Below are 25203 nucleotides of genomic sequence, written 5' to 3'. Positions count from 1 at the left end.
GGGCTGCATCACAAGCAGCGCGGCCGGCAGCCGGAGGGGGGGATTCTCCCCCTCTGCTCCGCTCTGGGGAGACCCCGCCTGGAGCGCCGGGTCCAGCTCTGGGGCCCCCAGCGTAAGGAGGACACGGGCCCGTTGGAGCGGGTCCAGAGGAGGCCACGAAGCTGCTCGGCGGGCTGGAGCACCTCTGCTACGAAGACGAGCTGAGAGAGCTGGGGGGTCAGCCTGGAGGAGAAGGCTCCGGGGGGACCTTCTAGCAGCTGCCAGTGCCTGAAGGGGCTACAGGAAAGCTGGGGAGGGACGTTGTACAGGGGCCTGCAGTGACGGGACAAGGGGGAGCGGCTTTAAACTGGAAGTGAGTAGATTTAGGTTAGATATTAGGAAGAAATTCTTCCCTGTGAGGGTGCTGAGGCACTGGAACAGGTTGCCCAGAGCAGCTGTGGCTGCCCCATCCCTGGACGTGCTCAAGGCCAGGCTGGACGGGGCTGGGAGCAACCTGGGCTGGTGGAAGGTGTCCCTGCCCATGGCGGGGGGGGGGGTGGAACTAGGTGATCTTGTGGGTCCCTTCCAACCCAAACTGTTCTGTGATTTACTCGATAAGTCTCGATCTATTTTCACTTACACCTGCCAAACACAATGGGTAACAAGAAAGAATAAAAGGGGACAATTGTAATATTCTTCCCCTTCCAGGGAAGGGAAAGAGCAGCTATAGTCTATAAATTCTGGACTGTATTATGAAACAGCCACTTCTAAAATTTTTAAGGAAACCTTTCGCAGACGTACACAAAATATAAATTTCTTTCTGATAGAAAAAAGTGGTTTGAGTCAAATTTAGATGATGAATTTTTTTAACATTTGTGGAGATACGAGCTCCCACCTTCAGAGCAGCGGTAGCTGGCAGCACTCTGCCCCAGTGAGGAGGCTCAGCAGGGCCAGCTGACGTTGCTCCCAGTGGCAGCCGGCAGGAAGGGGCTCACTAATTTGACTGAAACAATACAACTGAAACATCAGATCCTATTTTGCCTGCCTAGGGCCTGACTGAGCAGCCTAAATACAATGGCCACCTTCCTCTGTGTCCTAAATGGAGCTCAAGGCAATTTCTAAGTACTCCGCAAGTGAACTCTGTACGGTGTAACACGGCTTTGGTCTGTATTTGCATAGCAGTAGTCAATGGAGCACATTAAAAGACAAAAGCAGCAGCCGCCTCAAGGAATTTAATATCTGCTATTGTAAAGACAAATAATAAAAAAAAAATCCCCGTGGGACAGGTGGGTCTGCAAGATAAAAGGCAGAGCCTATGAACTGTTTGATGTCGGAACATTTTGCAGATCAGGAGCTCTCGGCATGGCTGTAGTGAGGCTGGGAACTCCAGAATGGAGACTGAGGCTTTGACCCCAACTTGCAATTCTTATTTAGCGACAACAGGGCTCCCTGATCTACTGATCGCAGATGCCATCTGTGCGACAGCATTAGGCAGGGTGAATTAAGGACAGTTTCGTGCAGATTTTCAGCAGCAACCGTCCATGAACAGAGGGCCGAGGAAAATGCTTCACAAATTAAAAGCTGACACCAGACACTGTCACAACAATCTCATCTGCTCGTTGCTGGAAGTCCTTTAAGAGGTCACTCCTGGGGGTGGAGAGATGATCCTTACTATCCTGTACAGCTGAAGTATCCCACATACGAGGTTGCAGAAGAGGAGAAGAAAGTTGTCTAAAAAGATGCTGGCAATGCTGAAGTGGTGAAGAAAGAATTTCTAGCGCTCAGCCTTGGCTGCAGAGTTTAATTTTAACTGCGTTAAAAATAGAAGCACATGATAGGAACCTTAACTAAAAAATTTACAGCTAGAGGATTCACACTGCAATTTCACTGCGGCCTCTTTCCACTCCACTTCTGCGGCAGGGTGTCAACGCACTGTAATGTTCTCATTTCTGCTAGGAGCACCCCTCTACCTACACACTTTCACAACCACCGACCTTGGCGGCACCTTCTCGGTGATCTACGGCCCTGGGTGTATGCTCAGCACGTAGACGGTTTGGTTCTTTCACGTGAAGAAAAACAAATCGGGTTTTCACTCAACTCTCCCTTTCTCAAACCGCGTGAGAGAGATGGAGTAGCATGCTGCTGGTCGTGCTTGGTGCCTGTGTGCTGTTTATAAATACTCCAAAGTTCATTGGATTCTGCTGCACATAATGGCCATGTAAAACCAAGTTAGAGCAGAGCTGAGGTCAAGATTGATTGACCCAGATGCTTAGAAGCTCACTTGCATTGGGTTGGCTGCTGAGCAGAAGTCATCCCTCTCCCCTCAGAAGCCGCAAACTTTTAGGTAATATGAAGATACGTAAAATTCTATTGCTAATAAGGAAGGCAGTAAAATAAATACGAAAATACAAAAAAGCTCTCTTGACCTGTGATTTGCTGCACCTTTTTGTGCCCATTGTGATGGCCCATGTGAACTCCACCTAGGGGAGCCCCCGGGCCGAGCCGGGTCGCTCCCAAGGGCCCTAGTGGGCAGTGCCCACGTCCTCCCTCTAGGACTATCCTAGTCCCAGACCCTTAAGGTCTCCCAGAGGGTGGACAGGCAGTTCACAACCATCTGCAGCGCTTGCTGACCAGCTGCGTACGTACAGCTGGAGAGAGAACCCTGACTTTTGCTGTTTCTCCCCTTTGGCTCCATGTGAGGCCCAGCTCAGGACCCCGCAAATGACTCCATGTCACCTGCTGGCTTTTCCCCAAAAAGAGACTGGTGACAGCTGTGCCAGACCCCACGTTACTCCCGCACGTACACAGGCAGCCAATTATTTCACCCCACATCCATCGCCTGGTCATCACAGCCCCTGGAGAAGGGCCTAGAGCTGGGTCAGTACTCACGGCTGCAGAGGTTGTACTACCAGGAGCTAATCCCAACAGCAGCACTTGAGGGCCAACAGGTTCTCCATGGGGAACGCTCCCTCCACGCGCAGGCATGCTGTGTAAGCACCAAGCAGGATTCTGCAGACATATGGTCGCATCAGCCACAGCTTTATCTAAAGAACTTACACCCACTAACCAGGCATCACCATCGGTTAAGTTGTATTTTACCTTCTGATTTCTAAAGTTTGAGAGGCCAGGTTTTCAGACTGGTCTTAGAGGCTATGAGGTTTTTCACACTGAAGCTCAAAAAAATGACTCTGGAGTTTTACGACAGACGCTGGTCAGAATTTCCAAACCCAAGCTGTGCATGGAAACTGAGAGACACCTTGAGGGACACAAGACGACATTTCGCCTGAGCTCTGGCCAAACAGACACAGCGGCACTGAGCTGGACACAGTTAAGTTCTCTTGGATTTGATTCATCCACGTTATTTTTTGGTCTAAATCCAAGCTAGTTATTTTTCAGGTACACAGCAATAAAACACAGCTGCTGTGGCATAGGCTTTGTCAGAAATGTAAGTTTGCAGGTATTTAGCCCACGAGAGGTAATTGTATGCGGGCAGTCTGCCGACGTGCCAGAGAAAGTTACTTGGTTGAAAAATGCAGCCTTTGCACAAAAGTTCCATCAGGGCTTTTAGCCCAGAGACTTCAGTCTTCATTTAATCCAGCTGCCACACAAGAACCATTATAATCAATGAACAAAAAGATTTGCACAGTCAGCAGCAAAATGCCACTTCAAGTACCTACATATTTGAGAATCCAAGTAATGCTCCTATTCATAATCAAGAGGCTTCCAACCGGGCGTATAACAAATGAAATGCATTGATGCTGAGCCACAACATGTTTACAAAAGGTGGTGGCCTCTAAAAAATAAAGTACATCTAGTCAGAGCTGGGCTTCCACTGCCAACAAAGTCACTGAAATAGCATTGCAGTCTGCGGCCGGACAGCTGGCACCACCTCATAGTAGCCAAATACCCATTTATGCAAGCCTGACACCACCTTAACAAGGAGCACTTTTTTTTTTACTCTCCTTTGCACACTCCTGGCCCAAAACATTACGTAGCAGTGCTGTCCACTTGGACAGTTCCCATAGGGCACTGCCATATGCATTTTTCACATTTGCTACGAGTTTTTTCTTTCTGGTCCTCAGTAAATCAGAGCAACACAAACATAAATTCTTACAAAGAGGCAAGTGCCCCCTGCTCACCTGTAGTGTTTTACCTTTGGTTTGCTCATTAACGCAAGCAGCCTGGGTGTCATGTACCCTCCGTTTCTACTGATAATGCTCAAAAGCTGCAAGGAAGAACATACTGTAATTATCTAAATCTGATCTGGACACAGCAACGTTACTGTACTGTGCCAGAGCTATCTGAGTTAAGAAAAGAAAGAGGAAAATCCCAATATTCTACTCACAACCGCAGCTGCGGTTTAAATGTTACAAATGTAATAGGAGCCATCATAAAAACTGCAGGCATGACATAGCAATTTCAGTAAATACAGCACAGTAAATTGCTTATTAAATCAAGCTGCCCTCAAACAGGAGCTGTGGCTACAAATTCAAATGATACAATGACATAATTTAACGGCACCAAATCACACCGCTCCCATCCTTTCTTCCCAGCCCTGAGATTTTTAGCGCTTATAGAGCTTAAAAACCTTCCTGAAGCATGAAACATTCTGTGAGGCAACAGCAGAGTGTACAAAAGGGTAGTGAATGCATACACCCTGTGCTAGACAGTATACTCCTCTTGGTAAATAGAACTTAACCTCTTGAACTTAAACCCTTGGACTCTGTGGGATGCAGCAAGTTTGTTTGCAAATGTTTTTCTCTGAAGGAGCAAACAGACCCCTTGGGCATTGTGCCCAGGCCAAAGAGCAGCGAGAATGGCTCTGGTGGCAGAAACGCGCCTGTCCTGTCCTGTTCCCTTTCCAAAGCACAGCCCCTGCCGATGTCCACGGTCCACCCCAATCACACCGTGTCTTCTCCCATTCCAGGAAATGTACCGATCTTACAAAAAAATCACATTGCATTGGAAAGGCTAATGCACGAAGCAGGTGTGGCAGCACGATACCACTGAATTCAGACGACTTTTTACATAGTGACAAACCCTCGTGAAAAAGGGTTACTTATTTCCAGTAATTTATGAACTGGATGCTCTGAAGGATGTATCTGGGTGTGCTGGTGGGAGGGACAGCCCGAGCCTGCTACTGGGAATTTTCTCACCTCCGTGGAATACAGCTGAGAACCAAAGCTCTCATTTCTGTTCTTCCAAACCAAGGTCAGGAAGTTACCAGGACAGAAAAGGTAGCACATCTGTCCCATCTGAAACTACACCACCAACAACTTGATCAACAACGGCTTGAAATACCGTCTTTTTCTTTAGGGCACACATGGAAAAGATCAAATTCAAGAAAAACGCCTAGAATACAATAATAAAAAGGCTGTAAGTAGGGCCAACAACACAGCCCATGAACTGCCGCTGTACACGTCCCAAGATCAGCACATGCAAAGGGTGATACTGTTTTGAACGTAAGCCTCCGAGCGCAGCAGCCCCAGTGAACACAACCCGTACGTGCATGTGTGCTGAGACTGACCCACAGGGCATCCAAAAATGGCCAAAGGTAAAAGAGAATGACTACAACCGTTTTAAGACTAACCGTTCACTTTATAGGTAGGTTGCAAAAAAAATATAGCAGATTGAAGTTGCCGGAAAGATCCCTTGCTACAGCAGAACAGCTTAAGAACACACTCAAAGGCTACATCATTAGAAATGTGGCACTCCCAGTTTGAAACATCTAGCAGGAGACTGGAAATTAACTTTGGTAGCACTGAGCCACCACCTGCAGGTGTTGGAATAGGCCTGCCAACCCCAAGACACTTTGTTTGTGAGTGGTGCTGAGCCACTGCACCAAGGAGGGACTGCTCTCATCACACACGCATGCACTGAGTGCAGCGAATCCGGACCGTGGAGCACTTCCTTACTCTTGGAAAAAGCAGCATAATCTTGTGTCCTCTGAGGGCCTACTGACTGACTGCATCACCGCTTGGACCACAGGCATTTAGGGGTTTTTTGGAAAAGATGTATCATTGGTAAGAGACAGGGTAACATATTATCTAATTGGAGGGAAGATGCTTATTAAACAAACATTTGGCTGAAGAACTTACACATACGCAGGCGATTAATCTCAAAGATCAACATTTTCAAGCCATATCACAGGTTCTACGTTTTGAAGATGCAATTCCTGCCAGTATATTTTTGCTGGGCACTGGGCATTATGCTACTATCACAACTAAGACGTGGCTACAAGTCTGATGCCGCTCAGGAACCCAGTAACAGAAAGTTACACACATGATGGCAATTTTTACAGCCCCGACCCAGGGTCACTGCACTCACCCGCCTCTTCCTTTCGGGGAGCTGACAGACAGATTTCTTGGTTACGAGGGGACACTGCGTACACACACAGTTCTGACCTTTCGGCAAGAAGTCCTTCCACATGATTCCAGATTTTAAAGGCTGAATTCATTCTGCTGGATGCAGAGCATAAGCTCTACTACAGCTTATGAGGTAAATCCTCCCCTTCCTCAAATTTAAAGATGCTTTTTTGAGCATTCCACATTTTAAAATCCCCACGTAGCTTAAGAGACCTGCTGAGACAAAACTGCCATGACTTTGTACATTTGTTGAAAACACCAGTTAAAATTAACAATCTCAGAAAAAATCCTTTCTACCCAGTAAATAAAGATTCCAATTTTAGAATAAAAACAAGGGAAGGGAGCGTTCACATAGTGACCTTACTGACTTCCTTGACCACTGTTCTGCAGAATTCTTTATTTTAAAAAAATATATTTTTTTCTTTCCTTTTTAAAAAGTCCTTCAGAAAAAGGATTGGATTGCTTCTGCAATTTAGCACTTATTTCTGAACCACTAAGAGTTAGCTGCTCACACGTATTTGGTACTTTTCCTTTTGCTCACGTAAAGTTCCTGCCAGAAGAGGTGAGGAGCGGAGCAAGCACTGACACTGAATCCAAAATGCTAAAACACTTTCCATGCCCAACATTAGTGAACCCCCTCAGGCCAGGCCTGCGAGTACAGCACGGAAGACAGCACTACTGGGAATAGTGGGAGCAGGAGTGGGGGAGTGGGGAAAGAACCCACCATGTCCTAGGACAAGTTTAACACAACGAAACAAACCAAACCTTGATTTTCTCATTGCCCATTCACAACAATGCAGGGGGACAAGAAGGAGCTCTCTTAAACCCGGATAACTAAGATTTACGAAAAAATCTGCAGCCTTGGCTTCAGCTTCCAAGGAAGCTTGCGAGGTGAAGCAGGGCCACGTCGAGGGCAGTAGGTGATTTACAGGATGGCAATGAAATGGTGCCTAAAAAACCAAGTTAGAATTGAAAGCAAACCAGCAAGTCAGCTAGCAAGCAACATGACCCCCAGCTATCGTGGATGTGAAGACTGTACAGCAAACAAGCAAAGACAGACCCCGAGGAGTTCTTGAGGGGATTTTGTTAGAGGTACACTTTGGGATATTTTTTTTTTCCTTGGAATAACCTACAGCAGTCTGAGACAATGAATGCGTCTCACAGCTTGTAGATTAAAGTACAACTTTTAAGAAGCATCTAAAGGATTCAGAAGCTTAAATTACACTGCAGATTGCTGTGGAATTTGACCTGTAACAAATTAGACTCTTCTGGAGCGTCTTTGGTTTTTTGTTTTTAAAGTGTTCTTTTCCCTTGCAGTCTCTAAGAAAGTGCGTTTCAAAATCAGGATGCTATTAACTGGAGCATCCCACATTACGGAATTACAATGAGTAGGAGAACTAATGTTTGCAAGTGTTATTTCTCACTTCTGTTTCTTCATATTTCTTGGAGTCACTGTTAGTTTCATTCCAGTACAAAGAAAGGGGTTTAAGGCTTTCATGAACTAAGCCCCTCTTTATGGAGCCAACTACAGCACACTGGAAGCACAATTATGCTACTAAGATAAGATGAAATGCAGAGGTGATGCACCAATTCATCATGTTTGGGTTCTTCTAATGAAGCCCATTACTCACAGAAGAGAATTTTCTCAAGCAGTTAGTCACACAGCAGACAGCTTTCCCTGTTATTCCTTTTTCTGCAGCTGGTGAATAGTCTGGTCTTCCCCTCACCATCCCCAAAGTGCAATATTAGGAAAAGTCAACACCTAAATTAAAAGTAAACAAACAGCATTTAACTTTCCCTTAACCAAAAAAATTAACAATAAAACAGAACAGCTTTCAGGAGCAAGCCAACCTTTTTCATTTAAAAAAAAAAAAAAAAAAAAGACACACACACAAAAAGAGCCTGCTGTCCTTTTAATACTACTGAAAGGTATTGAATACCTTTCTTTAGCTTATTAAAATAAGCATAAAAACAAGCTACATACTAATTACAGCTTGCATAGAAACATTTTGTTCTGTACTTTGTGCAAATCTTACTAAATAAGGCATGCCGAAGAGCTTAGGTAGCAATGCAGTAGTTATCAAAGAATGCTGAGAAACTGCAAGGAAAATTCCAGGCAGTCTGCAATCCACATCCACTTACACAGTTCATTTGACTTCAAAGACCAACAGCTGATAGCTGCAGATCTGTCTGCAACACAAGGCAATACGGTATGTGTAGGGTCCAGCACCTGCTTTCAGCTAGTCAGGGGTTTAAGACACATAAGAACACTTGAATTCAAAAAACCTGAGCCGCTAGTTAAGAAGAGGGCTTCAGATCCGGACCGGGAAGAACCCCATTTCAGGGAAAAGGAAAGGACGGGGCAAAGAGGACAAGGACATGAAGAAGCACAGCCCTTCACAGAAAGAGGGTTTGTGTGTAGCTTTATACTCTCAACTGTCCCCACGGGGTAATGTTTTTCCAAACCATCTTCTAGTAAGTTATCCAGAAGAATATATTTGGAACAGGAAAGGCTGAACTGTTTGCCTCCCTTAGCCGACCTACAAGTGTCTATTGAAGACATTCGACAGGAATCAGTGACACTAAAGAAGGGTGGCCATGTAAAGAGGAGGAGATAAAGTAGGAAGCTGCAGTAACAGCAGTATCAGAAACGTCTAAAATAAGTTATGTAGCACAGAGGGAAATTATAAGGCCTAACATAAGGTAATAGGGAATAACATTTTGCCTCCTTCTTCCCCCTCCAAATCAAGTATTTTCAGGAAATATTGAAGTACAACCTTCCTTGGTAAGCAGCTTTGCATTAAAAAACTGTTTAAATTCCAAAAGCTTTTTAAAAAGACATTTAAAAAACCCACTAATAATAATCCTCAAAATCCCCCAGTATTTTGTAACATAAAATTGAATGTTCCTGGGCCAGAGCTGCCAGCTCCTTCAAGAACTCTGGGAAAAGGGCAGCTGCCAGTACGGCATTCCTCACGTGTGCGGGAAGGTCGGGATGAGCCAGGCCTTTCTTTCCTTTCTGTCCCAGGAAAGGCTGGAATACAGCCGGGTAAGCTTCAGACAGGTTCCTTCCTTTACCTGTGTTGCTGCTGTGCTGGACATTACCTAAAGCCAGGAAGAAAGAAGAGGAAAGAAAAAGAGAAAGAAAGAAAAAAATAAAATAAAAAAAAGACTCAGTATATTCAGTATATTAAGCACATACAGTATTTATTTGTACAGTGTCCAAACCCAGTGTACAAGGATTGTGTTCAGAGCTGTAGTTTGCAGTACCAAGACCACGCAGGGAGATACTCCACTAATCCAGCGTTTTAAAGTTCTACATGGCCTGATTTTATTACATTTTTTATTAGCTATCTTTCCCCAGGTTATATAATATTCAGTTCCAGCTCTGATGAGAGAAATATGTGGGCAGAACAGGAGTCAAGGGAAAAAGTAATATGGATTTACCTTATGAAACAGCAGATAAAATCTACCCATCTCGAGCCAGCATGGTTGTCTCAATGTAAATGATGCTGTGCTGTAGCCCTCCCCCAGATCAAAATATCATTTGGACTTCTCTCTCTTTCTCTGTCCCCTCCCTGTGAATCACTGTGTAAACGGGCTTGAGGCCAAGCTACCACATCACCAAGCAAGTCTGAAGCAAGCTAGAAACTAAGGGGAAAAAAAGTTTTGAAAATTTTATTTTTCTACCACTGTAGGCCCCGCTAACTACACTTACCTTTAACTCCCAGTAAAGCAACTAAACATTAAAAAAAGAGCAAACAAAACCCACTGTGTGCTCTGCTGTATGATCTCTGCAGCCAGAGTTCAGTGAGTAAGGGCTGAACAAGCATCAGAACAGAGGGAATTACAGTGGCGGCAGCAGCACTTAAAATTTCAGTCAGTTGCTCCCTGTTTCAACCTGAAGCAGAACTGCACTTTAATTAGATGATAAATAATTTAGTGAAACTAAGAAGGTGACAAAATTTTAACAGTGATGGAAATAAATACTTTACAAAGATAAATTAACCTGCAGAACTCGCTGCCACAAGATATCGTCGAGACCAGAAGCAAAGGCAGATAAACCCCTGCCTAACTCGCAAACGGACATTCTCATGAGCTGTAGAAGTAAATCATTAAAAAAAGAAGAAAAAAAAATAGGACTGTCATACTAAATCCCATACTGCAGATATGCCAAACGCTACACTGCTGCATTAAGACGAGGTTTCTTAGTCTTGGGTCACACCACCCTTTTTCTGAATCATCTCCAAGTAGCCACCTCAAGGAGCTGCAGATGAATGCCCCACCCAACGCAGAGCAAAGCAATCCCTCCGTTCCACACCTCTGTACTTTTGTTCCTTTCCCGTAGTTCTCCTAAGGCACTGTGGAATTACTGTACACTTCCAAAGAGCCAAAAGAAATTGTCATCTTCATCATCCAGCGCAGTTGTACTTTTCTTGAATTTCAAAAACCTTTCCAGCTCCAGACTTATCAATCATTTATATTGTTATTCTACAAATTTCTATCTACTGGAGACAGAGTACAAGAATTTCAGTGCTGCGTAAAATGCTGACTGTGGGAGGAAAAACAACTTAAATTATGAATTACAACGAAAAGATAAAGTTTTGAGCTTCCCTCAAAGATTACTTTTTTTTTTAGGTTTTCTAACATTAAAATGTTTCATAGCTAATAGTTTAAGGGTTTTTTGATAGTTTTGCCAATATAACCAGAATGCTAGTATACTGTCAAAGCTTTTTTTTCTAAATTCTTCCCTTCAAAAAGGATAGAAATTGATACATTTCCCTAAAAATCATTTTGATTTAGATTTAACAGTTTATGGGGCAGGGAAAGAGCAAAGCACAGAAAGCTGGTCTAGGGACCGGGGATCAGATATTTTTTTTCTCTGGTCAGGACTGTCCACTACTTCTTTCCAGTGTCAGGATGCAAACTGAATCATACAACTAGGAAAAGGAGAAAATGAGTACTCTGGCGAGATTGTTACCAACACACTGTAAGAAGGACAGCATTTCATGTGGGATCTGCATCATGACAGCTCTACGTATCTACCCAGAACCCAAGGTACCGTGTAAGGAAACCACATACTCATGCAAGCAGAAAATATAACAAATTGTTCATTTCTGCTCAAACACCTTCAGAGACCACTGTTCTCAAGAGAAATGCTCTGGAGTATTTTGGTTTTACATTTGTGATCCCCACTACGTCTGTCTTCCATTTTTTGGATGTGAATTCTGTGGGAGGCCAGTTATGCTCAGAGATGCAGAAAAAACTTTGGGGTTATTCACCACTTCTGTTAGGGGGGAAAACCCTTCAGAGAACACCGAATTGGCATGATGCTCAAAGGTGGCATTCAAGCTAATGCAAAGAAATTCGACGGAAATTCTTCTTTTGTATTCTTTTTTCATTTACCATTATTGTAGCAGTTCCTACCTTGCACCACTTAATCAATATAATGAGCTAGTATGGGTTGATGGACTACTGAGCCAACTCGCCCCCAGAATCAGATTACTTGCATCACCTGCCTTGTGGGGAATTAAGTCTGCAGGTATCCAAACATTTATTTACTCTCGATCTGCTTGTCAAGAGGTGCCTTCTTTGCAGGAGTTGCCACAACACAGAAGAAAATGTACCAACAGGGTGACTAAGCAGCCTTGTTTCAAACTCCTAAATAATGACCAGCATGAGTCAACCTGGCAAATTCTGAAGCCCACAGAAGACGACTGACGTAAAATAGAAAGTATATTTATATAATGCCATTGGGAATGCATTATATAAAAGTTCTTACTGCCAGCACCTGAAAAAAAGGACTCTAAATGTTGCCTCCTAATCTCATCTCCCACATGCTAGCTACAATACCGTGTAATTGTAAGGCTTTCTCATCTATGGCATGCAGAATGTAGGGCTTAAAATGCTACTGACACTTGCAATACACAGGTCCTTTACAGCAGGCACCTTCCTAGACCAATTCTTGGTCCAAGCCAGAAGCAGCCTTAGCAAGATCGTAATTTTATAGACTAGATGTACTGCAAACCTTAGAAGTATATACCATGCTGACTGTAGAGTAGCTAAATTATTATTCAGAGCCTTGAAAAATGAAAATAAAATTAAAATGGCACATAAAAAGTCCCACTTTTCACGTCTCTGGAAATCCAAGAAAAGTATAAACATCTTCACAGATGTATAGGCAGAGTGGGTGACTATTAATGACTCCCAATGATGAGTAAGCGCATACCCATCAATGCAACCTCTCTTGAGCCCCGTTGCTGAGTCAACTCAATCACTGCGGTCAGTGCTGTCACCACATTTGACATTCCCTCACATGGGAACTTGGCTTCTAAGGGAAACCTGCACCCAACATCACCTGCTCAACAGCAAGCTGAGAACAAGCACGTCCTCAGGGCAGGGCCCCAACTCTACCAGCTGCCTGGCTGTACCTGGAAAGTTCTTAGTTAGAATGTAAGATTCTTCATTTTTCTTGTTCTTCCTAGCTTCCCCCATGGCAGTGTAAATACTGGTAACTGTCAAGACAGGTGTTGCATGCACTGTGCTTGAGACACAGCAGATGTTATGAAGTCCCCTGGAAAGCAGGCTTTTCCTGGGTTTTACACGCATACCCCCATACCACCTCCCTTTTTTTTTTTTTTTTGCTTTGTTTTTCATTCAAGAAAGCACATTCAAAGTTTTCTGGCTAATATCTATCTCCTTCAGCAGTAGCTGAAACCATGATACACAGCCTTATTCAATTGTTGCAGAAATCAATTCATTCTGGACTTCTGTCCTCCCTACCATTTATCAAAAAAGAACCAATGACCAGGCTGAAGGTCAGGCTAAAAATAAAATGAAATCATACACATATGCCATCTCACCTCATGCCTTGAAAGCAAGTTTGTTTACAGCCAAACTGACAGCAAGCCAAGAGCTGATTTTGTTACTCCTTTAAACAGACATTTTCTGTACTGAATAAAAGCTTCTAAAGAGCAAAGAATATCCAAATAGATCCATATACTGTAGCCTACTGAGCATCATCAGTTTCAAGTCAGAAGGATACATCTGGTTAACGATATTCACACCGCACCTACTTTTAATCATTCTGTAGAAAAGGAGAGAGGCAACTGCTAAGGCATTCCATCCAGCACTCCTCCAAGTGCGGTTAACATTTACCTTTGGTTAGCAATTCTTCTGCAGCATCAGACATGTCCACACGAAAAAGCAAGTACTGTTGGGCCTCCAGGAGAAGACCTGGGAAGTCTTTTTCATTGGAAGCAAAATGTTCAATTTTGTTTTTCACAGATGCCAGCACCTGCCGAAACAACAGTAACAATTACTTCTTCCTCCCTTGCTCCCAGTGCAGCCACAGACCGAACACCCAGGCTTTCTCTAGCTGCATTAAAACAGAGTTACGATAAAAGTTACAGTCATACAGAATTTCCAGTTCTTTGCACAAATATAATTAAAACATCGAAATGCGATGAGAGGCTCTCAGACAGGTGGGAAAGCAACAGGTGGAACTGAAAAGAGCTGATGTAAGGTTTAATGAGACACCAAGAGGCATGACTAACACTTGTGGTAAAGTACCTGATAAAGTGACCGCACACTAGGCTGAAACACCATGTTGGTGTTGAGCAGAAAGGAGCGAAGAAGAGGCTGTGGGTAACTTGCCAGCTGAGTAATAATCCCAATAAGCAGCAAATTTACATGCAAGGAATTCTCCAGCATGTTCTCCAGCTTCGACAACACTACGCTGATGAATGGTCCTGCAAGAAAAGAAGGAACCAATGCTTTTCGTTTTCGCAGAAACAAAATCCCAAGATCCAGGAAACAGGCATTTAAAATGAATTTTGACCATCATAACCAACAAATTAGACTTCCCACATGCTAATTAAAGCCGGCAAGGAGAAAACCCAAACTGTACCTGAACAGACAAAATAGACTTAACGGAAGTGTTAAAAGCTTTCATGATTAGAAGCATTTTTGCTAGCCAATCAGATTACATTAATGGCATATTTAACATGCATAACTATTCTACTTTACATGTGCCAATAAAGATGTAGCCTAGTACATTATGGTCTACTGTTCTATTCCCCTTGAAGTTAATCAGAATGGTACTGCTGGTTTCAATGCAAACAGAATCTGTCCTTTTTACTCGTGCCTTCTTTCTACAGAAGGACCAGGCAAAGTAAATTATAGCTAGCTCTCTTTTCTTATCAAAAAACTGTGGTGTTCTAAAAAAAATATGAAAGTGCTACTCTAAACATAAAAATTAAGATCTGTGATCGTTCACATCACGAGCAAAGTCATTTTCAGTACTGCAGTCACACAAAGCAGGGAAGACATTAAAATAGATTTATAAGCAAAATTATTGGTAGATGTCGGCTTTATCATATAAATGTCACCAATAAATAATAACTTTAGGTTGCGTATTCATGCTGCAGGATAACTACTGAAATACAGAAGCATTTACCATATACATAAACCCTTAGTGCTCAAGCTTAAGAAACTTTTGCAACGCTGAGCACGATTTCAACCAAATACTACATCTCATTAGACAATGCAGCTGACGTGAAGCTCTAGGCAGTCTCCACGAGTGACCTAAGCGCAAGCAAAGTCTTAGAAACGTCCCCTGTCCCACACCCAGTCCCACCACACGATTCTGGCTGCGTAACAGCTAGGGAAACCGTGCCGAAGAATGTCTGGGTGATGCAGCTACAGCACTGCTAGCTTTGAACATCCCACCCTAGTCCCTGGCACAAGAATGACACCATGGGCATTTCCAGGGTCAAGCAGGTGACAGTGATGTGACCCCATTGCAGCTCCCCTCAGCTAGCAAACAGCTGCCGTTCGAACCACCTTGGCATAGTTTAGTCCAGTTTAGGATGCCTGCTGTAAACTACAGCAGAGGCTAAAGCAATTCTGGGCCAGCACAACAGCAAGGATCAAATCAGAAGTGCCTGTGTTGCCACCTCACCTAAGAGAACTACACTAAAACTTGAAGTCTATCATGGCTTATAGCAACCGTGAGTACCAAGCAAGCACTCCCCTGAGACTCATCTGTCACAGCTAATGCTGGCACAGCTCTACTCACAAGAGGAAAGGCAGGAGGGCCAGTGCTGACAAGGCTTTACATGGCTGCTACATTGCAACCACCATGTCAGCCATCAGAGTGAGGGTTGGTATTGCATCCTGCAAGAATCCCCCCCTGCCTGAGCACCCAATGCAGCAACCCTCAAAATTTTTGTTGAGATACAGTTTCTGGTGTCCCAACATAACCTACTGCTTCCCCTCTCATGTTCGTAGAGACGTTTTCACACAGCTCCTGAGGACCACGGTGCAGTGGGAGCTCTACTGTATCAAAAGGGATGGCAGGAGGAGGAGCTGAGATGTCGCTGTTTCTCTCCTCTAGGTCAGGCTTCAAAGCTGAGTAGGTAAAGCTGAAGCTAAATAATTGTAACAAGTGCTGTATGCCACTGCAAGAGAAGTTACCAAGATATATTTAAAGATTTCTCAGTGGCAGAGTGTTTTTCCCCCAAGAAATTATTGGAATGAGAATCAGACGAACTAAGCAGAGTTTGCAAACCTTGTAAGAAACAGGGTAAACAGATGAGAAGTCAAAAGACTATTCCTTTCCTGACTGTGCCTCTCTGTGTGGCCATGAAGTCAAGCACTGATGGGGGGGGGGGGCGGAAAATAGAAAATCCTGTTCCTAAGTACAACAGTCTTTCTTGCTCAGCAGAAAGCAAGGATGATAGTGGTGCTTAATGCTTTCAAATTAGACATAGGCACCAATAGGACATTTTCTTTGTAGATCCACAGGCTTGAAGACAGCATCTTTGCACTTCTGACACTTACTGGGTGTGGGAACCTCTGTCCAGTTATTCAAATCTACAGAGAGAAGCCCCATCCTATGACAGCATCCCAAAACAGTGAAAGCAAACAAAAATCCCTATCACACACATCTACAAACATAATACAACATTCCAAATTAAACATATTATTATATTTGAAAGACACTGCAACCCAACGTTTCTGAGCTATTGTTATGAGCACTAGGATCTCCACTAAAGCAAGATAAACAGCCTAAGAGTAAAACACGTTGTGGATGGGGAACAAAAAGCAAGGCTTTTTGTGTTTTGTGGTGTTTCTGTTTTTTCTTTGTTTTGCTCAGTTGTGGATTTTTGATGGGTTGGGTGTGGGAATTGGTTTTGGTGTGAGTTTTTTTGGAAAGGAGCAAATGGAGGAAGAGACTACATGAAGAGTAAGAGACAGGGACAGCATTTTTGAGCTATATTTGACAGCAAGTAACAGGAAACAGAAAGGTTTGAATGTGATTAGCTTCTGGTACAAGGAAATTGCCACCACAACAAGAATAGCAAACTAATTGAAAAACTGGCTGAATTTTTCAATTAAGAAACATTGCCAGGCATGCTGGCCATAGCTGACTAGAAAGGGGTGCATTTCAATGGACACGAATGTTTGCCCCCCATTTCAAATGAACGAGAAGCCATCTTATGGAGGTTTTGTTTTGGATGAGGCAACCTGGATACATGATTATTTTTTTTATTACTTGCGTTACTGTCGTATCTCAGAGACCTAATTAAAGATCGGGAGCCTGCAGCGCAGGGGGCTGCACAGCTACGGATGGAAGGCCCTGCCTGGCCTGCGGTAGCGCTGCCCCCCCCGCACGGCCGGCCGCAGGGACCCAGGCTCGGTGGGTGCCCCGCACCGGGCAGAAGCGCACCCCAACAGCGGGCAGGGGGCGGGGCAGGGCGTGGGGCGGGTCAGGGCGTGGGGCCGGGCACGACCCCCGTGCTGCCACCTCGTGGTGAAGCGTGAGATAGCAGCGAGGGGGGAAACGGCAGCATCGGAGACGAAAGCCCCCAGAAAACCAAATCATTTAACCGGGCGCTATTAGAAAAGTTACTCCGACACCCTTTCAACTGCAAAAGCTTTCTCTAGAACGACGGAGCTCTCACCTACGAACACCACAACCCCCGCTCAAGATTTTAAACAATTACAAAAAAAAAGCTGCAAGAACAACCCCCCTGAGCAACCCACACTGATGGCTCTGCTCCGCTTCCACTTTGGATCCCTCTCTCTCCTTGGACTGGTCTCAGCTACTTGAGCTATACCCTCTCCAGTGCCCAGGACTGTTTCTTGCTCTACACTTCTGCTGGGTGCCACATGGTGTGATCTCATTTGGCCACCTTTAATGACCGTGCCTTCCTGTATTGGTTATGTATGTAATTAACAGGACATTCCACCTGTAAATGGAGCACTCTGGCTCCTTGCAGCGTGCTTGGGAGAGAGATCCTCCTTTGGTCCAAAGGGAGATGACACGCTCTCTGCAGAAGGTGTGTCTACTGAGAAATTCTCAAAGTCATCCTCCTCATCTGCAGGACAGACAGGGTCAGAAGTATCCAACTTCTGCTCCTCCAAGCTTGCACTGTTTGGATCCAGTTCCTGAATAATTCTGTCATACTGTGCAATGAAATCCTCACCATCTGTGCTCAGCAGTCTTACACTTAAGTTACGATCTGCCTCCTGAGGAGAAAGCTTCAACTCTAAGTCTGGCTGTGGATCGATCTCAATCATTTTCTGGTTTAATTGTTCTTTCATTACACCCTGAGTCAAGCTTGAATTTCTCTTACTGTGCTCATCCAAGTCCGTTTCCAGCTGGCTCTTTTCAAGAGGCCCATTGGCCACAGTCTGGCTTCGGACCTCATGCTCTCTGGCTGCATTTAAAGTTTCCTCCTTGGAGTTGTCATCATCTTGAGTATCCTTCTGGGCACATAACCTGTAAACCATAACATCATCCTGAAAGTCTGATTCCTCTATGTATGATCCTTTGATGAGCATGATGGCATTTTTTTTCATTTCTTGAATGTGCTTTGGTGGCTCTGCAGGTGGCTGCATCTCTGTGCTTCCCAGATCATCATACGGTTGTGGTGAGCTCACATCAGAACCAGGAGAAATCCCTGTGTCATAGCTATCATCCCATTCTAGCTCCAACTGCATCTTCTCTCCAAATGGAGTCACTTGAGAAGAGCTACACACACTAGGTGTCCTTTGCTGGAGCCGAAACATGGGGTGTTCCACATCTGTACTGTTCTCCTCGGCAAGTGTTTGGATAAAGGTGTCTGGATCGGGGTTTACTCCATCATATAAGGCAGACCAAACCTTACAATCTTTCAGGCACTGGAGGATGGCTTCTTGAGCTTCCCCCAGGTACTGCAGGTAGCTGATGTCCACAGCTCTTCCATATTCCACAATGCAAGTAGATTCAGAAGAGCGTCTACCAGGATCTGAAAGTAAAGAAGATTACTCATACCACGAGTAATATACCAAAAGTTGTCTAGCAAGGCACCTGCTAAGACATGGCAGGTAGAGTGTTTAGCCCCAACCATCCAATAAGGCAGGAAGGTCACAGCATAAAGATTAAGAGATTTGCTCATAAACATACATGACTTCCTATCGCCAAGACAGAATTGTAACTCCAGACTTCTGAGACCAGCTCACATTCAAACCTTAAACCAACAGCAATCACTCCGAAGCAGCAAGAGTTGCTGTCATGTATCTGTACATTATTTTTATTAATGCATATTCAAGTTAGCTGTCAAAATAAGGTTTCAATAGACCTGGACACATGGAAGGAATTAAAGAAGCCTCCAGTCCAGGCTTGCCCAGTTTGTTGTTGCTCAACACATTTCCTCCCCCTCCCATCCTTCCCCATTTCCTCCCACGAGCTTCTACCAAATCAAACTCAGTTCATCTGGTCTTCTCCCAAGCACCGATTACCTTTAGCTTGTGTTGCCTTTGTCCACAGAATATAATCTTTTCCTTGGCTTTCAAGTGTCAAGGTGATCCCAGTGGAGCAGCAGACTGGTGTCAGGGCCAACAGTTTTGCAGCAGATACAGAGTAACAGTCTCTCTCTTTCACAGCCCACCGCTGGCTCAACATGATGTGGTTACATGGGATCAGGTATCTGAAACAGCAGCGGGTACCGTTAGTTCACCCTGGTTCCATGTCAGGGAAAGCAGCAACACACAAAATTTCCCTCCCACCCTCCTGCCCTCTCTAAATTAAAAGAAACAGTATAACAATCTTGGCAGTGATTCATAATGTAAACCTCTCAAGAGCATGAAACCCTGACTTTTTATATTGTGAAGCTATGGCTTGATGAGGAACCGTCAAAACGAGTAGAGACAGGAGATCAGTTGCATCAGAACAGGGCAAACAATCTTTTGCAGGTCAGAGCAAACTTGCTGTAAGAACGGATGGAGGAAACGTGGGATAGGCAGATGTTAAAGGCCAGCAGGGTGGTTTGGTCCCACTATGAATGAGTTCCAGTTCAGAAACCTTATTTTATTTGTTTTCCTGGGAAATCCAGAGAGAAACAGTTCATGTTTGCCAGGCAAGCAGCTAGTAAAAAGGAGGGAAGGGTCACCAAGGTGTTCTACTGCATTAGATCAAGACTGAGCTCTAAGGCAGAGGAGGGAATAAGCTATGGGGAGTACGAGGAATAGAGAAAGCACAGTCATTTGTTGAATTTCTTTAGAGCACTTTTGTTCAACTTTTTAAGAACACTTTATTAAGAGCCTTCGTGTTAACTGGACTGATGTTTTTCCATTTAAAATGCAAACAAATTCTAACAGATTCCCTAAATAAACAAAAAGAAAATTAAATACAGCACTCTACTGCTGTTAAGAGTGGCAACATACTTGAGTTCACAGAGGTCCGAACAGCAATCCCAGGCACAACAGCCCGAGGTAAAGGGAATTTCACCTTAAAGCTTGTGCGCAGAGGGACAGACAGTATCTGAAATGTTCATGTGATCTACAGTGCTAAAAGCCCCACTTAGTTACACCAGTATTTCCAAAACAACTAATCAATTCTCAACTAATACACACACCCAAATTATGAGTATTCTGAAGCAAGGCACAGAACCATCAGTTAAAAGCAAAAGTAATCAATGCATTTAGTACATTACATAACTATCTACCTACAACAGTTCAGGAACCCGAAGTATTCTCGGTGAAAGAGGAATCAAAGAGGTGGAGAACAACAGCAAAGAAGGTGGAAGCTGCAAACAAATATAGAGCTTCGTATCACTGTGTATGATACACTAGAGAAAACACGCAGGAAAGAAGAATTACACATTTAGAAGCACGGAATAAGCAGTTCGGAGGTCATAAATATATTCTTAGCTTCTCTTCTCTCACTTTTATAGAAATAAATCACAAGAAAGATCTCTTGCTCCTGAAGATCACAGGACGTAAATCATACTTCGTCAGGTCTGGTAGACTTTTGTCAGCATCATAAATATTCTTATCCCCACAGCTGCTTGGATTTCTGCTCTCTTGGAGAACTCTCATCCAGCTCTGCATCCACAGGCAGAGACTGTATGTCCCAGAATTAGGCTGAAGAGTGGAAAAAGGAGTTTAGACTTTACCTTAAAACTAGCTGTAACATCACATCTTCACAATGCAAGCCAATGAGCGTTCTGAACAATGCCAAGGAGACCACACAGAGCTGGAAAATGATAAATGTTGTCAGTTTTTATCTAGGAATTGTACCTTTCCAATCTTCTCTGCATACTACATTACAAAATGGCTCTGCCAGAACATCATGCCTTCTAAGACATTGTTAGTACGATATTTCATTTTGTCAGCACCTCATGGGATTTTTTTTTTTAAAGTTGTTTAGAACTATGCAGAAAACATGTTACATTTTAATAAAATATAACCCAGATTTTTCCTTCAAATAAGCAATTAAAAAATCATTAATTTACCAGTCATTTAAATATAATATATTTGAATAATATTAAGTTAGCATGAACTGAACCCTGTAACTTCCAAGATAACATGTTGGTTTTACCTCAGACACAGAATTTGAACCAACTGAAGTTTTTTTCTGAAAGAAAATGATAAACCACCTCAAGTTTCTGTTGCTTTAAATATAAGGAATGATTAGAGTTCTGCACATTAAGAAGATGAATGCTTCTATAAATATAGCTTGATGTACTGACACAGACCAGGATTAAACAAGTGATTTTTGTCAGGATCTACTCTGTATGGAGCATTCACAACCCCTCCATTAGAGATCACTTGAGCAGCTTGGAACTATGGCAATGCATAAAGACCCTTTCTGTGAGACCACAAGAAAGGAAAGAAAAATAGGATTCCTCATTGCAATTGCACGATTGCCTTTTTGGCAAAGGTCTGAACAAATACACCCATAACTAGGTATTCCAGTAGTCACACTCAGCAAAGACAAAGATCATACCCATTCTGTGACAGGCACCCCACTTTCACACTAGCTTTAAGACAGAAACAGAGACATGAACTTCTGCAGGCTTTTTTTGGTCAGTAATTAGACATACACCACTTTCAAAGCTAACGTACAGTACATTCCTACCTGCCAGATGATTGCTAAACTGCAGCTGTGCCCAAAATGGTAGAAGCATGAGCTGTAAGCTTGGTTTTCACAGATACAGTGCCATTATCTGCCTGCCTCTTAATGCATATCTCCTGGGGCACATTCTCCTGAGCTGCCCCATTGTGTAAATAAATAGTACCTCATAGTTGGCTTAGACTCCAGGACCAGGCTGACCCTCAAGAGAATTATTTAGCCCAAGTTGACTCTTTCCTAGAGTTTCAAGTTGGTGTTTAAATCTTGCCTCTCCCTGTATTAATTATGTAAACTCAAATAATTAATATCTGCAATTAATTGCACTTTTCAGTGGCTAACAAAAGAAACCGATTAGGACAAAATAAGGAAAAAGCTACAAATATTTTTTCTAGTCATTCAACATCCTTTGTAATTCATTCAGGATTAAATCCAGCATCCTGCCTGGACATGGCTTCTTTTCCACCGTATGGAATTTCCTCTTCTCTGCAGTCATTCCCCTTACCCCCACTGTTAAAATGCTCTGTTCTAGCTCTGCAACACCATGCCACGTGCTTGCTCCAGCCCGTGCCTTCTCAAGAATGACTTTTTTTCACCATTTCCAGTTCTCCCTCTCAGAGGAGTGACTCGGCTCCCCTACAATATGACCGGCTGTCTGTGGTGATGAAGACCGTAGAAACACACAGATTTCTTGAAAAATACATTTACATACATGTATCTTCCCTTACTTGGTAGGTATCTCTGTGAAACAGTTACGTAGCAAAGTTCAAGTGAACCTCACTTGATAGCCTCTGAAAAGTAAAAGTTTCATTGACTGCCTTCCCTAGTTTGGTCATTGAACTAACACCCATAATAAAATAAAAGAAAGGGAATAAGCAGAGAGAAGAGAAGTGGGGAATGATCATGAACTGGCCTGCTGTGAGGCAAAGCAGAGCTCCAACTTGTCCTGCCACCCCTGTCCACTGCTTGTACTAGGAGCCAACAGTTAGTCAAGACCTCATGTCTACAGATATAGATGGAGAAAGTAAAAGGGCAAGAAGGGAATATAATAATCAGAACTCAGAAGATAATAATCAGAACTGGAGTTCTTAATAGGAACCTGGGGGCTGAGTTGAAGAACTTCACAACAAGCTTTTGGAGGAAGTCAGATCTTTGCATGAAAGGTGTGTTTTAGCCAAGGGACATAGGGATAAAAACAGGAAATCTCATTTTCTCTGTGAAGTTTACTGAGACCCAAGCCTAACTTTTCTTCATACTGCGAAAGTTCAAAAAAACTGCTATTGTGTTAAATTTTCCTGTATTTAAGAAATATCAGATTATAGGGAAACATTACTCATTTGTCTTTGCAACCATGTTGCAAATCAGGAATCATCTGAAAAAAACTAGTCTATTTCTGTATTTTGTAAAAATAAAAGATCTAAAATATACTATATATATATAATGTAAAAATACAGTATTTTTACAAGTCCTTTTAGTCACCTGTCTGAACATAAGTTTAACCCTGTGAATTATTAACAAGTATTTTCATCAACACTAAGGTATGTAGCTTTTGTGCTACAGAAACACACAGAAGGCTGCAGTCCGGGCTTTTGCACTTGGCCAAGCTATACCGCAGAAAACTCATTTAGCATCACAGAACCATTTTGGCTGAGATCCTGAGTTGCTCAGGGCTGCAGAATTCTTTACAATTCCCATCTCGTTTGCCTATGGAACAGTAATTAATGATTAGCAGAGACAACAGCATTTACATTTTTGTTGACAGAAGCTGTTTCGGTTTTCAGAGTTAATCCATCTTAGAGATGCAGTTACAGCACCATATACCTGTATTTACATGCGCTCAAATTTCAAAACAATTTCAGATGAAGCTGCTGTCCCTAACACACAAATTCAACGCACATGCTGGTGTTCTGGCTTCTCTTGCACTCGCATTAAAACGTTATGCTTTATTTCATCCACGAAGCTGTGCATCTCACAAGATTGAGCCAAAACTGCCAGCCAAGCAAAGCTCAGAAGGGTAGCCCAGTGCAACAAGTAGTCATTTTCTGTGCCAAAAGATCCAACTATTAGCAAAGGTAACTGCTATCTCTGTCAGCTAGCTCTCCAAGCCACTGTGGTGCACTGTGCCTAGGCTGAGAAGGGGCTCACTGTAAATTTGAGATAAACCCTACTACACAGGGCAGGGAAGGCAAAGAAAAGGCAGCAGCAGTCTGATCACTTGAGCGAGAAAGCACCTTCTTTTAATCAAAGAAGAAAGCAGGCAACGTCACAGTTAAGTAACCATGCTACAATAATACAGCCTTGATTCCCGAGAAACATATTGGCAATACTGCAATTCACAACTTGGATCAATTTGGAGACATCCTTATAGGGCTCCCGCCATCCCTCAGAAGGACTTTTTGAAAATGCTTGTTGCTTGGCAAAACTGCAAAGATCAAACACTGCTCCTCACCGCAAGTATATTTATGAGTCCAAAGGTGAGTTATCTATAGGAGCACTAATTCGGCAGTATCCAGAATAAAAACACTTCCCAATTTACCTTTAATCTTCTAACAGAATCCAGACTTCCAGAAGCCTTCATCTCCTTCTATCCCATTTCCTCTGTGTGTGAAACCACCTCACACATTTATCAACTTAGTATAGCGGTAGCTAAATGTCATCACACACACACAAAAAGAAAAAATGAGGGGGTGGAGAAATCACACGTTTGGGTGGGGGGAGAAAATTCCTAGTTAAACAGATACCCACTGAATATATGGCATCTCCCATTTAAATATTTAACCTATATCCATGCTGAGTACCTGAACTTCCTTCTGCTTGTCTTACCCGGAATGGTGTGTTGATTCGGCTAGTAAGTGTATCAAGGATATGGACATTCTCGTGTCGGTGCAGCAAAATAAAACGGAGGAAAATCTTGAGGAGGGCTGGCTCTGAAACACTACGCAAAAAAAGGTCGAGGTATGCAGTAGTAGTCATCACTTCTTCCACAGTCACCTACAAGCAAAAATAATGTAAATGCAAACAAACTGCACACACAAAATACCCATCCATCCTCAGCAATGGTATACCTGGCAAACACTCTAAGCTCTCCATATGTAACACTGCCACAAAAACACAGAGGTCTTTGATTTTAAATTTGCAAAGAGCATGCTTCTGAATGACACAAGCATTTTGAACCCCTTTCTCATCTGTCTTGCTTCCCCAGGAAAAAGAAAAGCTCTCCCCCAAACCAACACACCAAATCTCACATGTACTGAAATACAAAAAGACAAATCATGCTAGAAGCTCTCCACCATCTTTCTGCCTGTGTCAGCTCTTTTGCATCACACTTCTGTCATCGTTCAGAAGCACTTTCACATGTTGTAAATACCTGCATCTACCACTTTATTAAAAATAAATGCTAGAGCACAATCAAAGCACAGTACAAACTCATGGTTCTAGAGTTTTAAAGAAAACATCCCC

At 43.2% G+C, this 25203-nt stretch overlaps 1 protein-coding gene across 12 annotated transcripts in view; it reads right to left on the bottom strand.

The window, feature by feature from the left end:
• Positions 1-1195: 1195 nt before the first annotated feature.
• Positions 1196-25203, bottom strand: part of FHIP1A (FHF complex subunit HOOK interacting protein 1A) — a 95719-nt gene continuing 71711 nt past the window's right edge. For 9 of the 12 annotated variants that reach the window (XM_080384732.1, XM_080384738.1, XM_080384740.1 and 6 more), the window contains 7 exons: positions 24568-24735; positions 20789-20868; positions 19134-19321; positions 17600-18640; positions 13917-14095; positions 13503-13641; positions 1196-9449 (listed from right to left, as the gene is read on the bottom strand). In XM_080384732.1, coding sequence (XP_080240858.1) covers positions 9199-9449; positions 13503-13641; positions 13917-14095; positions 17600-18640; positions 19134-19321; positions 20789-20868; positions 24568-24735 — 2046 coding nt within the window. In that variant the 3' untranslated portion in view covers positions 1196-9198. The remainder of the gene's footprint in view (positions 9450-13502; positions 13642-13916; positions 14096-17599; positions 18641-19133; positions 19322-20788; positions 20869-24567; positions 24736-25203) is intronic. The other 3 variants (XR_013927704.1, XR_013927702.1, XR_013927703.1) reach the window with 3 other exon arrangements.

The sequence above is a fragment of the Falco punctatus genome (genome assembly GCF_963210335.1).
Source record: "Falco punctatus genome assembly, chromosome: 1".
NCBI lineage: Eukaryota > Metazoa > Chordata > Aves > Falconiformes > Falconidae > Falco > Falco punctatus.
This window is presented reverse-complemented; position numbering and strand designations above follow the sequence as displayed.